This window comes from Megachile rotundata, chromosome 6, assembly GCF_050947335.1.
Source record: "Megachile rotundata isolate GNS110a chromosome 6, iyMegRotu1, whole genome shotgun sequence".
NCBI lineage: Eukaryota > Metazoa > Arthropoda > Insecta > Hymenoptera > Megachilidae > Megachile > Megachile rotundata.
The window spans coordinates 18398629-18412562 of NC_134988.1; the positions used below are offsets into that span (position 1 = coordinate 18398629).

Below are 13934 nucleotides of genomic sequence, written 5' to 3' on the forward strand. Positions count from 1 at the left end.
AATTATGATGAATTGTTTTCTCCGTTAACTGGCAACGCCGACAAACATCGGGCCAGGGCACCCCGACTGAGATAATCTTTCACCAATTTTGGCCCACTGATTGATCATCAGAATCTATCAGAGGATTCGTGTGAACGAACAACCGAAATCGAATTTCGATGTTGGCTTCTCCCCGACTTGTACTTTGAATCGAAATCAATGGATGAACATTCCTAAACGCTAAGATCGGACATTAAAGTAATTGGAAATTGAATAAAGGTAAATAAATTCTTTTGCGATATTCTATTCTAAAAAATAAACGTTTAAATTGATCTGCATTTTACAAGAATATTTACTAATTGATAACTATTCACAAATATATACTATGTACTCTGTACTACTTCACAAAAACACATTTGTTTCGTTCTGGTCGGTAAATTTTGTAACAACTGAATTTTTTATGAAGTATAAGTGCGTACGTGATGCTATATTTGTTCGGCCACTTCACATAACATTCGGAACATTCACAAAAGAATTCAATATTCGCATACCGTTATCGCTATCTGTACACAATGTAAATAGAACCGTAAGCTGTAATAATGTTTATAAAATGCCTATAAAAATGCTTTTTATGTTATGTGAATGCTCGAGTTAAGGTAGGGAGCCAATTATTGACAATTAATCCCGTAATGACAACCCATTTTTATGCTAAGATATTTCAGTTAAAAACAGTACAGTCTAAGACGGAATTAAAAACATTCAAAGAAAATGCTCTCTTTTTTCTATTAAGCAAACAAAATAATGTTTAATAATAACAGACGATTACAGTTCATCGCCAAATAACCGAAATAGGAAAAGCAAATTTCAAATTATGTTCTTTAAAATACCGAATAAATTGTTAAAAAATTTTGTACAATTGTCCGTGCAAGAATATATTCGCGTATGGAAAAATCAATCTGAAATATGACTATTGCAAAATTTATATATTCCTTGTATGCAACATATTCGAAGTATTCCTAAAGCATCATTTCTTGTACACCAACATAGCATCAAATTACATACGTTATAATATAAATGCACAACTTATGAATACAATTTGTATGTTGGTTTATCATTTTATTGTGGTAAGTTTAGCAAAAAGTTTTGACCTGGTGGCAAATAAGCTACTTGACGAGATCTGGACAGATTATGAGCTATATCTTCAGCGGCTTCGATTCTTCTAAGTTCTACCAGACCATCTCCAGCTTCCCCAAGAGATTTTGCTATTAAACTAGCAGCCTGTGCATCACCTTCCGCGGTAATAATAGCTGCCTTCTTGTGCTGTTCAGCTTTTTCTACTAAGAAACGTGCTTTTTCCGCTTCTTGTTGCGCTACTTGTTTCATTTCTACAGCCTGTGTAAACTCTTTGCCAAATGTTAAATGAGTCTGAAACAAAATAATTGTTTAGAATTTGCGAAACAAAATTGTATAGAAAAATAAAACAATTGTCATAGACTTACAATGGAAATGTCGTCTAAAATTAATCCAAACTGTTGAGCTCTGTCCGTTAAATCTTCCCTAACTTTCTGGGAGACAATTTCCCTCTGTGTAATTAATTCTCCTGCATCGAATTGAGCAACTACTGCTTTCAACACTTCGTTCGTAATAGATGGTAGTACTCTTTCGTCATAATCTATACCAAGAATGGTATAGATTTTTGGCAAAGAATCTGGTATAGGTCTAAAAAGAATACGAAGCGTAATATTTACATTTTGCAGATCTTTACTTCCTGTGACCACAGGAACATTTCTTGGCCTGGATCTAATATCGAATACAATTGGTTTTTGCACCCATGGAATGAAAAAATGTGTTCCTTCTCCTACAATTTGATTTTTTATACCGGTAAATCTGTCGAAAATAACAGCTCTATGGCCTCCATCGACTGAAACAATCAACCATAAACAATTATAGAATGAACTTAACTTATATTATTGGAGAAGAAATGATATACTAACCATTGTACAAAGCACTTTGTACAACGCCTCCAGTCATAGCCAGACCTAAACCGAATTGACTTAATCGATTTAGAAAGTTTGCCATTTTTTAATTAGATATCTGAAACAAAAAATAAAAGTATGAATCCATTCTGATACGTTGTTATAACACTGTAACATTGCACCATTGTTAACAGAGAAACAACTCTAACCTAAAACTGTAACTCTAACACCAATTAGATCTAGAAATCATATGCTTTAATTGTGTATTGCAGATTGACACTTACAACTATTAAAAATACATAATTGTAAAATAAAACTAACGTAAACAATTTATATATTTAAAAGTTTTATAAATGTCCGGCCGGCGAGAGCATCTAGCGATCTTACGGATAAAACATGGTTATAGTAAATTTATCAACTGGCATTGCCATTTTAATAAAATAAAATTGGTGCAATTTAGAATAACACAATGATTTCTTACGTAATAAATTCCGCCTTTGAAGAATTCACTTTTCTTCTCGCGTGCTACACCAAAATCGATAAAAGGAAAATGGAGTTCAATCTCAGCCGTAACCACAGTGGAAGATTAACAGGAAATCGACAGTAGCGCCGCTTAAACTGCAGTCTTTAGGAGGTAATTTCAAGCTCCTTCGCATAAATAAAAAGTACTAAAATGTGAAAGAATGCACTACTCACACAAATGAATTATAGTACTACGATAAAATATAATTTATTAAATTGTATAACTTGGTTATTAGCGTAAGAAATAAAACTTAAAGTACTTCACTATCAAAAGTATTCAACTTCTAAGTTTCGATGTTTCTAGAATATGTGAATTGTACGTATGTTGCTCTATGTATAGAACAACAGAGAGTACATATATTAAAATTTAAAAAGATAAGTAATAATAAAAAAAAAGTAATCACGCCCCCGGGTGGGCTCGAACCACCAACCTTTCGGTTAACAGCCGAACGCGCTAGCCGATTGCGCCACGGAGGCGCTGAAACATCTCGCGTTTAATGTAATATAACAGGAAAATAATAAATTTTACTTTCAAGCAATTCTACACATATTTATAATTTCACTTAAAAATATAAAACAGCAATCGAACATCTAGCCCTCTTTCCCATTTCGTCTATTCCGTTTTTTTACACTAATTCTTACAAGTATCATGAAGGTACAGAATATAGTATAATCATAGGTTACTAAAAATAAAACTTTATTTCTTTACTTTATATCTTTACATCATCGTTTTACATGAATATAGGAAAAATAGAATCTCTTGTTCGTTAAAAAGAAATGAATACCTACGGATGATAAGACTAATCGAATGATTTAACGCTAATTGGATTAAAGATGCGAAGCGGTATGTACTTGTGGAAGTACTGCATGACTATGATAGCTGCCATCCATATGACCGCACATACCGGACAGTTGACCCTGGAACTCGGTATCAAGAACAACTGCAATGCTGTTTGGTGTATGGAAAACTATCATTGGTATCTGTTGCGACTGAAGTATCAGATGTTTGTAATTCTTGGTCAACCTGCGTAACAGAAACATTATTATTATTCGTATCTTATCACTACATGTTGCGTAACAGAACATTTGTGTACGACAAACTTACTTCATCGCGTATGAATCTGGTTGATTCTCTGGTACCATTACACCTTTCTCGTGATTGTTCACGACTTTCTTATCTACAGTGACCACAACTCCTGAATCAGTGTTAGCGATCTCCATTTCGTGTTCACCAACGAAAATCTTCACGTCTATCTTTGAATTTTTCACGAGTTTCGCGTGAATAGCAAAGGAGTGATCTACGTGATCACCAACTAACAGTGTCCATTCTTCGGGCACAACGAACGGAATTGTGCCATTGTCGAAGGTCATCATAACTCGGGGATACATGGTACACAGCTCTGTAAAAATCATTGCGGTTGTGTTGAACGAAATTACAGAACGCCTAAATAAAATAATTGTAAAAGCTTACTGGTGTAACTGTTTACGAATTTGTACAAAGATGGAAGTGCGAAATGGGTGTTATCCATCCACATGTTCCAAACCGGGTGACCCCATGGTAATTGGACTAAATGATGTTCATTTTTGGGTGTAACTACAACTAAATCGAGGGCAGATGACAAGATTGGATATTCTAATTTAACGTTCATGCTTCTAGAGTCTATTTGATGTCCAGACACAATGCTCGCCGCATCTTGCAAAAGACGTACCACTGCTGGCAGATGCGCCTGAAGTAGAAACAACGATTAAATTTTTGATCAACGCGAAAAAATAAAAGTCGATATTTACCTTTTTCGATATTATTTCCACCATATATTTTCTTAAAGTAGAGTGCAATATAGCTTCGTGTACGCATTCTGATGTTTTAGGGATATGTGTACCCTCTGGGTTTAACAACGATTGCTGAATATGTTTCATACAGGTACCATTTATTCTATCATTCTGCATGTGTTTCCTCTGCTCTTCCGACAGTTCACCTTTTATCAGTACCGTGAGATCCAGATCGTCATGTACGCACTTTTCCTCTTCTGTTTCTCCCATGCTGATCTTCACCTTCGTATTGGTTTCCTTCTTAATCATATCGACCTCCAGTATGTCCGATTGAATGACTGGATAATCTTTTTGTCCGTCAACGCATATCTGAAGGAATGAAATAACATAGATTGTAATAGATTATGATGAATCCACTTAATCCTGAATCTGACATAATTAATTCTAAGTACCTTCAAAGCTTTCTCTCCTCGTCCGTGGCGAGTGATAATGGCTTTTACAGTATTATTTACGTGCCCTTGATTCATTATAATGTTAAGATTCGCGTCCCATTGTCGCACTGCTTCGTTGGTACTAGCTGCTTTAGCGCTCATGCTTCCACGAATATCGATTCTTTTGCTGTTTAGAAAATGCATCACCTCATCGTCATAGTCTTGTACACTAATTTTTCCGGTTAAATCGACCTGGTTGCACAAGAAGAAACACAGTAAGGTAGAAGAAGAATATCTATGCAGTCTTAAGTAGATTACCAAACTTCGAACTTACGGCTAAAGTAGGATAGACGATACTTGGCTCGATTTTGATCATATTCGAACAAACTGCGTCGTGCGACGAAATCATACTGTTTATCACCTTCTGGCGTGCTGTCATGATTGCTTGTACCAGTACGCTGTCCCTACACAGTAGAAGCAACTTTTACCCCTGCTCTATTTCTTACTAGAATTTCTGAAAGTACTTACATAGTGTTCATGTGCTTATTAGATAATACAACTTGAAGCAATTCACTCATCGGCATAACAGGAGTAAGATTGTTCTCGCAATGATATGTCACCATATTGAATTGAAGACCCATATCCTTGGAATCGATGCTATTTTTGTACACTTTCTTATCCACGTTGTTAGTAATGACCGCGTAATGATGACATTCGGGGCAACTGTTTTTCAAAGCATTCGTCTCGTCGTCAGTGACCGTCACGAAGCTCTTCGCTGATGCCGACATTCCAGCAACGGAGAATTCAGTGGCGGGCAATCTTGGTAACGTGACTTTCACGCTCTTCGTGTCCGGCGAGTAAGCAATGGTTATGTCGATGGGTACAAGTACATCGAGTACCGATGTTTTACGAACAGAGTGCCAAGTATCGGCAATAGGGTTGTAGACCGATAGAGCGTATTCACCGTGTTTCCAACCTGTGTATTTCATTTGTAATTTCAAGTTTTCAACGTTGTTTTGTTTCGTCACAACAGCGTGGATTTTCAACGAGTCGAACGAGGGCATTTTAGTGAACAAAACGGTCGGCAATCCACAATCGGTAGGTACTTGCATCTCAAAGTAATCGTCGTAAAATACGTGCTCCAAATTGACGTTATCCAGATGATTGTTGATCAGATTCTTCCAGTCTTTCAATTTGCTCAGCATATTCTTCCAATTGTCTTTGCCGGCATGGAACGTCATAACGACGTGATTGTTCAACGTTAACACGATATTGATGTCGACGTGTTTGCTACTCGGTACGTCTTTGGCCGCCTCGATCAACATGCTTCTCACCTTTTCATTGGTAACTGTATGTACAGTTTTGCCTAACACCTCCTTCTTTACATCTTTTATAATATCGGACAAACCTACGGCGTTCCAATGAATCTAGAATAAAAAGACAAAAATAAACGAATAATGGTATTACTCTCCAAGATGAGCTAGGTCTCATGTTACTTTGCAACTTTAATGTTACTTACTCCCCATTTGTTAGAAGGTTTGCGAGCAACGGTCATAAAATGTTCGATGCCACCAACTTCCGGCAGTCCACTCAGTTCGTTGAGAATCATAGAGACCTTCACAGCTTCACCGTAACCGAATTTCTCGTCTACGTAATCGAAATGGAGTTTGCTCGACAATGGACCGGGCACGTGCCTTATTTTCGTAAATCTTAAGATCTTCTTAGCCATTTCGCGAGCTGGCGTCAAGCAAGGATCCACCGAGTTTGCTATTCCTTTAAGGGTACTGACATGGTAATTATACAGGTGTTCGTTCTTCTCGTATACCATGAACCAGTACATGTTCATCATACGTGCCGTGTGAGGGAATTGATGCATCAGAACATCGTAAGCGATGATTCTGATCGCAACCGGAGCCGTAGTATTGGCAAGAACTGGCCAGAGTAAGTTGTGGGCGTAATTCGGGTGATCGGCAACCACTTTATTGATAGCCCAAATAGCTTGTCCACGAATTTGTACACCAACGGAAGGTAAAGAATCATGTTTAATAATCGGTTCCAGACGCCTCAAAATATTCTTCAGGCCTACGTTTTTCATGGCCATCATATACACTGTTTTCATTTCCATCGTTGGTTCGGCTGTAAAATTAATCGATAAATAAATTACTTATCCATTTTCCGTTTAAGAGCGTAAAACATATTCGATAAAAGTTACACCTAGATACCTTCGATATGATCCATGAAATGATCCAAGCATCGGTTCAAAAGTGGATCGTTGACTTCGTCGTGTTCGTGCATAAAGGTTCTGTGAATCAACGTGGCAAAGGACAATATGCTAGCTTTTCTAACTTCGAGAGATACGGGATCAGAAAGGTGGAGGAGAATTTCCATCTGTGAAAGTAATTCGTGCGAAGGATGCTTCACGTGCATGGGAAGAACAGCCAACATCATGATGGCTTTATGGTCTGGAACGATCTTTCTCTGAATTACGTTTCGCGTGAACAGACAGGAAGCAGTTGTTCCTACATTTGGTACTATTCCTAGGAAAATATTTCTGAAACAGACGATTACAATTTTTAAAACAATCTTTCACCCAATCTTAACCCGATTCTTTAATTAATATCTGTTCCGTTATTACGTACTTCATCGTAATTTCTTTGCTGTCCTTAGCATCCTTCAATTCATTATACACATGCTCGAAGGATACCACGTTCATAAAGTTCATAACGTGCATGATCCTGTTAATTGTTTGGCCATGTTTCCAGTCTGCTGATTTTTCCTTGATCTGATTCTCTTTTAGATAGTCAGCAGCTTCGCTCAACATGTTTTTTACTTTCAAAACAACCTGATCTTGTACAACAACGTGTCTACCATGAGTCACGTCTACGCCAGCTTCGTGTGCGTATTCCATTTCGGGTTTGGAGAAGGTGAAATTATGAATAATTGGGACATTATAGAAATTGACTGAGCGTAATTGAACGTTACTTTCGGGAACAACACTCTCGAGAACAAATGTTTGACTGCAAAAAATGAAATATAATTAGACGTATTTATTTATGTTTTTAACGGTTAACGAGAACTTAAGATTCTTCTATTACTTTGTAAGAATATAATGAGCGTCGGCGTTAGCGTGGAATGGCATGTAATTGATGACTCCATGAGAAACTAATTTTCTAATAAGGATCGCATTGCCTTGGTCCTCGACCTCGAAGACGCGTCTGCTAGCAGTGGTCATACCGTTCTACGTAAAAACGAAAAAGGATAACTAACCGCTTTAACTAAAACTCAAATTGAAACAACGAAAAAGAACGAAATTTTAAATACCTCTTCCGGCATATGACATTTCTCGTGTTCAACATGATTATGTACATGATGGGAGAAATGCGTACAGTTCTCTGGTTCATGCATCTTGGTGACCATGAAGACGTTATGACTCGTTGGGTCATCCATGTGTTTTGGATGCACGGTATAAGCCACTTGACAGTCGCCGTGAATGGTATTCTAGTGGTAACAACCAAAGAGAACATTAACCAAAAACCTAGGATGTTCCCATCAGTCGTTACCTACCTCATGACTGATGAAACTGTGCGGTGTTACGGGAGATTGAACTTGGATATTGACCAAATTCAGCTGCAGCGCGGACGCAATGGCTTTTTTAATATTCACCGACCAATGACTCTCATTTGGTACCACTTTTATACCTTGCAGCTGAAACCGTATACATAGAACTTATCTTTTTAATAAAACCTACGTAGGCGATTTTGTAATACTTACATGTCCATTTTCATCGTAGACCATCAAGAAAGGATTCTGAATATGCTTAGCAACATCTGCGATGGGGTGCATATTGTTGATATGTTGAAAATGTTTCATGTGTCCATTGTACAAGCCGTGCTTAACATCACTCATGACGACGTAATAAGCGTTCCTCAGGGTCGGGTCACTACTGTGCACCACCTTCATAACACACTCCATACCGAATTTGGACCCAAATTCATCCGGTTGCATTGCACCGGCTTTTACGTCCACGGTATACTTGTACGTTGCCACTTTTCCATGAGGAAAGTGAGCTACGAGAAATTTTCTTATGAAGTTACTTTCGCGACAATTTTTTTCTTTACATTAGATCATCTCGACAATCGGCACGGTGTTTCACTTTCTTCGATGCAAAATAAGAAGCGCTTTACATTAATACCAATTAATGTCTTAGAGACGACATATTCAATAATGACTGTAAAAAACAGTACGAACTATTGAGATCATCTAATGCTTCATCTTTCTAATTACCTGGCACGGCGATAGCCGTAGCTACGATGCCCAACAGCACTGAAAATTAAGAAATTCTTTATGGTATCGTACATTTTCTACTGGAATTGTATTGCAATTTTCAATTATTATTCGTTTTGAGAATGATAGACGCTGCTTTCATTTTTCTTGCCACTTACCGATTAGGGTATTCATTATACTGTAACCCTTGCAGAAAGACTGGTAACCGTACTGGCCAACATCCTCCTTTTATAAGACGGACAACCGAGTAAGTCCCGGTAGAAGAAGAAAGTGCAAGAGTAACGATAACCCTTTACCATAGGGTGTTATGAACTGGCTATACGGGTGTAATCAATGCAAAAGATAACCCGTTCGGCCATCGTCGCAAACTCACTTTTACTACGTGAATGGATTTTATAAATACCTGACAACTTGCACTTTTTCCAGGTTTTCGTAATAGCTGATAATTTAAAGACATAATAAAGCTGTTCATTACGTTTTCATTCTGTTTCTTTTTGCTAATAAGTGAATAGCATCGTATCGAATAAAGAAACAAGATTTACATAACAAAAGGTTTCTGTGTAGATTTCGTTGCACTTCTCGTTAAAATACTCTTCGCTACGATAATGCTGCAGTCCGATTAATTGTTCTATCGTTCAATCATGACCTTACAATATAATCGATGATATACTCGCTTTGTTATTAATTTTTTGTACAATAAAAAGTGTGACAGAGAGATTGGAAACTTTTCTCGAGATTGCTTTTGTACGTGTAAATTATTGTGTTGCAAGCATTGTTGATTAACGGGTTTAATTAACTTTATCGTTAAAGTTCAGAAAAGCAACGAATCGGGAACGATTGCATGTTTACCATCGTTCGCAACAATCAACGTTAATGCAAACGTATGTTTACAACGATAATATTATTTAACATAAACAATTTAGCGTTATTTATATACTACTTACGTCTTTTTCTCACGTATATTCACTGGAATTTCTTGAAATCAAGTTTTTCATTTTCACCGATAAAGTTAGTATAACCAAATGTTATAAATTATTGCGTCATTTTGCAAAACATCGATAAACGTATCATGAATATTTTCGATTCGGGGGTTAACGATTATACGAAAATCAATTTTCCACTTATATTTTTATTCGATAGTTTAACACGATAAGTTCGTTCTATAATTGTATAAAAGGTGTGATGTTAAAAAATGAAAGTCATCGAATAACATGTATGAAAATATAATGTAACCTTTATATTATACTAAAATTATTGCAAAGTCAATCACGTAATCACCCAAATATGTTTACAACGTAAAATTGATGATAAATAAGGACTTTGGTTAGGTCAAGATGCCGACCGTGTTTTCGACGATACTTAATCATCCATAAAAGAAAATACACATTTAAATAGGAAATAACAAACAAAATTCAGGGATAATCAATATATTTGATCTTAATTGTTGTACATGTTTATAGTAATAAATTAATACCATTTTCCCTGAAGCGATAATACTACATACTTTTCATAAAATATTCTTTTAACTTTTCCAATGCTTTACTTCGATGGGAGATTTGATTCTTCACTTCTTTCGGTAGTTCTGCGTAAGTTTTATCGCTGTCCAAGGGTTGGAAACAAGGATCCCAGCCAAAATCCCGTGGTCCTCGAGGACTTACGATGGTTCCTTGAGTTCGACCTTGAAACAATATAACTGGATCTTGTGGTTCTCCGGCACAATAAGCAAATGTGCAAACCGCCTCCGCCGTTTTGTCGTCCCAACCGTGCAACATTCGATGCAGTCCTTCTGGTCCTAATTTTTCTAAGAACCATTTAATGTAAGGTCCAGGCAAACCCTTCATCGCGTTAAAACATAAACATGTGTCCTCTATAATCACTGGGCCTTTTATTAAATTCGCCGCTGCTCGACATTTATCTCGGCAAATATCATCGATCTCTCCTTGATACTCCGGAAGATCTATCTTCTGGCTGGTAATCTCTCGTGGAAAATTCTTCCCCAAGATAGCTATGAATTCCTCCAGTTTCTTTGCGTTTCCGGTTACAAACACTATTGGTTTCGACATACTGCAAACAACAAATTTAAACATTGTATTGTTAGGAGTATAAAAAAAAGTTGATTTTAATCTTCATAATATTTTTGTTTTAATAATATATGGGAGTACGAGAAATGAGAAATAAACAGGAATATTATCTTAGTTTCGCGCCATTCACTTTGTATCGTAGATTGGTAAGCCTGCCGCTGGTAGCAAAGTAGTAAGGACATGGAAGGTGTTGATGTTTTCTCAAATGAATTTTATCAAATTAATATTAAAATAAAACTGTACATATACTCATTTTAATCTTGTCAGCATTATAATTACTCAAGTTAACTAAAAATTATCCTTATTATCCTCATAAAAACTACCTTTCGCTGATTTCGGTGAACGTCAAAAGAAAATCATGCACTTGTGGAACAATGTGTTTACTCGACAGTGCTGCTAACTTTAATTTTCTATCCAGATTGAAATGGGAGGAAAATTATTTTTATAAATATTTAAATGGAATTTAAGTCTTCACCGTTCCATTATTACTATATAAAATGTTAGAAATTAGAAAAAATCTTCATCATGCGAAAATGAAATGATTATTTAATCCAAAAATGACCGAAAAAATGTTCTAATATAGAATTTATGTTACAATTTTATAAGCTTTATTAGACTACTTGTCGATTTTCATTTTTTCTTGTAACAAAAGTATGATTCATAAATTTTCATGAATGTGATTCTCGTTATTGTTTACTTTCATACAATTGAAAGGGTCTTTCGTGAATAACTATGGAATGACTCCGATGTTGTTTCTATTGTGGCTACGTTCATTGAGGAGAGCCAATAATCTGCTCAAAAATGCCGAGTCAAGAGGTTGTAACTACGAAAGTAGTGGTTCACCCTTTAGTTTTACTAAGTGTGGTGGATCACTTTAATCGTATGGGAAAAATTGGTAATCAAAAAAGAGTCGTAGGAGTTTTATTGGGATGTTGGAGAGCCAAAGGTGTCCTGGACGTGTCAAACAGTTTTGCAGGTTAGAATCACTATGTTAGCATCTATCTAACGCTTCTGTAAGTGAAAACTTTCAACTACTTTTCTCTTATGCTTTGTAGTGCCCTTTGATGAGGATGATAAAGACAAAACTGTGTGGTTCCTTGATCATGATTACCTAGAAAACATGTATGGAATGTTCAAAAAAGTTAACGGTAAGCATCAATGAATATAACTAGTACAGTGGAGAGATAAAATTTGATCTTATTTTTGATAAATTTTAGCGCGTGAAAAAGTGGTAGGTTGGTATCATACCGGGCCCAAATTACATCAAAATGACGTTGCAATTAATGAACTCATTAGGAGATACTGTCCTAATTCAGTTTTGGTCATCATCGATGCCAAACCTAAAGATCTTGGTCTTCCAACAGAAGCATATCAAGCCGTTGAAGAAGTTCACGATGTACGATTTATATTTTGATGTATATGTTATCGATTTCTGAACTTGTTATAATTACAATAATATTATTTGTAGGATGGATCGCCAACATCTAAAACTTTTGAACATATCCCTAGTGAAATTGGTGCAGAGGAGGCAGAGGAAGTAGGTGTAGAGCATTTACTAAGGGATATTAAAGATACCACAGTTGGTACGCTTAGTCAGAGAATTACGAACCAACTACTCGGTTTGAAAGGTCTACACGAACAAATTAGAGAAATTAGAGATTACTTGCTTCAAGTTGGTAGTGGTAAATTGCCTATAAATCATCAAATTGTTTATCAACTTCAGGACATTTTTAACCTGCTACCCGATATGACGCAATCCACTTTCGTCGATTCACTGTACGTGAAAACAAACGATCAAATGTTAGTCGTATATCTCGCGGCACTTGTTAGATCTATAGTGGCTTTACATAATTTGATTAATAATAAGTTAACTAACCGTGATGCGGAGAAAAAGGAAACAGATAAAAAAGAAACGAAAAAAGATGAGAAGAAAGAAGAAGAGAAAAAAGATGAAAAAGAGAAAACAAAAGCTAAAAGTCAGTGAATAAAGTGAAATTAAGATTTTGTGTGATCGAGACTGTTAATCTTGCAACAGTTCACAAAACTTATAAAGTTTGTTTATACATGTACAAATGTATTTTGTGCTATCAGATGGTCCGCATTTCAAGTTAACACCAAAAATAAACATTAAAATTATCTCATTTTTAAAGTGTTATAACACCGCACGAGTTCAAGTAAAGGGTACATGCATTAAGTTAACATTATTCAGTAATCGTTCACGATTTATTCGAACGTACAAAAATTTTCTATGAAACATCGGGGATACCATGTAAGATTCTCGTATACATAACGTATACATTTTAGATATTACAGACATATTTTCTAAAGGATTTAAGCTTTCATAAGTAATACATTGCGTTATTAATAAAAACAAAACAAGAAAAAAAAATTCGATCATTTGAATTCATGGTTTCGTTCATTTTTCGTGACCACACAAAGTGCGTGAACGAGTTGCACACTATGGATTGTGCATTCGTTTGTAACTAACGTATATATTTGGGTGTAAGACAGACTTTTCTCGGTTAAGGGTAAGGGGAGGGGTTTCCCACCACTTGGTTTTGGTCTTCAGAAAATTTAAGGAAAATTCAAGAAAAATCTAGAGAGAGTTAAGGGAATCAGAAAAACCAGGGAGATTCAAAAAAGGCTTAACCTAGGACCCCTTATTTTTACACGCAACGCGGGTGGTGGGATATTTCTTCCTCTTCGCTTCCTGTTAACTAAATTACACGTAATTATACCTATTTCTACCTTAAATTCAAAATTATTCGAACCAGTAGACATCACTCGATTCATCTTCCTCGAAGTACTTATAGAATTCTTTAATTTCTCTGCTTTATAAAAAGTTAATCGATATTTTTTTCATAAATTAAGAAGGATTCAAGTATTACTTA

The 13934-nt window shown here is 36.0% G+C and overlaps 4 protein-coding genes and 1 non-coding gene across 5 annotated transcripts; 1 reads left to right on the forward strand and 4 right to left on the reverse strand.

The window, feature by feature from the left end:
* Positions 1–267: 267 nt before the first annotated feature.
* Positions 268–2595, reverse strand: Phb1 (prohibitin 1). Its single transcript, XM_012287367.2, has 4 exons — positions 2437–2595; positions 1974–2073; positions 1479–1900; positions 268–1404 (listed from the first exon to the last, which is right to left on the reverse strand). The coding sequence occupies exons 2-4, from the start codon at positions 2056–2058 to the stop codon at positions 1096–1098; spliced, it is 816 nt and encodes a 271-aa protein (XP_012142757.1). The 5' UTR covers positions 2059–2073; positions 2437–2595; the 3' UTR covers positions 268–1095.
* Positions 2596–2880: 285 nt separating this feature from the next.
* On the reverse strand, positions 2881–2954 carry TRNAN-GUU (transfer RNA asparagine (anticodon GUU)). The gene has a single exon. It is a non-coding gene; the product is annotated as a tRNA-Asn (tRNA).
* Positions 2955–3157: 203 nt separating this feature from the next.
* Vhdl (larval-specific very high density lipoprotein) lies at positions 3158–9471 on the reverse strand. The gene is made up of 16 exons (XM_003704272.3): positions 9121–9471; positions 8963–9001; positions 8450–8745; positions 8243–8383; positions 8000–8176; positions 7774–7916; positions 7318–7695; positions 6901–7229; positions 6198–6814; positions 5207–6105; positions 5013–5142; positions 4700–4930; positions 4266–4616; positions 3949–4204; positions 3583–3877; positions 3158–3501 (listed from the first exon to the last, which is right to left on the reverse strand). Exons 1-16 carry the CDS (start codon positions 9134–9136, stop codon positions 3306–3308), a joined length of 4494 nt encoding a protein of 1497 aa, XP_003704320.3. The 5' UTR covers positions 9137–9471; the 3' UTR covers positions 3158–3305.
* A 902-nt stretch (positions 9472–10373) lies between these two features.
* Positions 10374–11523, reverse strand: LOC100878415 (inosine triphosphate pyrophosphatase). The gene is made up of 2 exons (XM_003704128.3): positions 11367–11523; positions 10374–11026 (listed from the first exon to the last, which is right to left on the reverse strand). The coding sequence occupies exon 2, from the start codon at positions 11023–11025 to the stop codon at positions 10459–10461; it is 567 nt and encodes a 188-aa protein (XP_003704176.1). The 5' UTR covers position 11026; positions 11367–11523; the 3' UTR covers positions 10374–10458.
* A 258-nt stretch (positions 11524–11781) lies between these two features.
* On the forward strand, positions 11782–13186 carry Rpn8 (regulatory particle non-ATPase 8). The gene is made up of 4 exons (XM_003704127.3): positions 11782–12019; positions 12099–12191; positions 12261–12439; positions 12512–13186. The coding sequence occupies exons 1-4, from the start codon at positions 11845–11847 to the stop codon at positions 13025–13027; spliced, it is 963 nt and encodes a 320-aa protein (XP_003704175.1). The 5' UTR covers positions 11782–11844; the 3' UTR covers positions 13028–13186.
* The last annotated feature ends 748 nt before the right edge of the window (positions 13187–13934 follow it).

What these genes read in the sequence shown, in the direction of transcription:
- Phb1 (XM_012287367.2), bottom strand. Translation starts at nt 2,058, where the DNA reads ATGGCAAACTTTCTAAATCGATTAAGTCAATTCGGTTTAGGTCTGGCT. An exon ending in ACAAAGTGCTTTGTACAATG is followed by an intron (nt 1,901 to 1,973) that starts GTTAGTATATCA and finishes TGATTGTTTCAG; the next exon opens with TCGATGGAGGCCATAGAGCT. An exon ending in TTTTAGACGACATTTCCATT is followed by an intron (nt 1,405 to 1,478) that starts GTAAGTCTATGA and finishes ATTTTGTTTCAG; the next exon opens with ACTCATTTAACATTTGGCAA.
- Vhdl (XM_003704272.3), bottom strand. An exon ending in AGCAAAGAAATTACGATGAA is followed by an intron (nt 7,230 to 7,317) that starts GTACGTAATAAC and finishes CGTCTGTTTCAG; the next exon opens with AAATATTTTCCTAGGAATAG. An exon ending in GAGGAGAGAAAGCTTTGAAG is followed by an intron (nt 4,617 to 4,699) that starts GTACTTAGAATT and finishes TCATTCCTTCAG; the next exon opens with ATATGCGTTGACGGACAAAA.
- LOC100878415 (XM_003704128.3), bottom strand. Translation starts at nt 11,025, where the DNA reads ATGTCGAAACCAATAGTGTTTGTAACCGGAAACGCAAAGAAACTGGAG.
- Rpn8 (XM_003704127.3), top strand. Translation starts at nt 11,845, where the DNA reads ATGCCGAGTCAAGAGGTTGTAACTACGAAAGTAGTGGTTCACCCTTTA. An exon ending in CGTGTCAAACAGTTTTGCAG is followed by an intron (nt 12,020 to 12,098) that starts GTTAGAATCACT and finishes TATGCTTTGTAG; the next exon opens with TGCCCTTTGATGAGGATGAT. An exon ending in CCGTTGAAGAAGTTCACGAT is followed by an intron (nt 12,440 to 12,511) that starts GTACGATTTATA and finishes TATTATTTGTAG; the next exon opens with GATGGATCGCCAACATCTAA.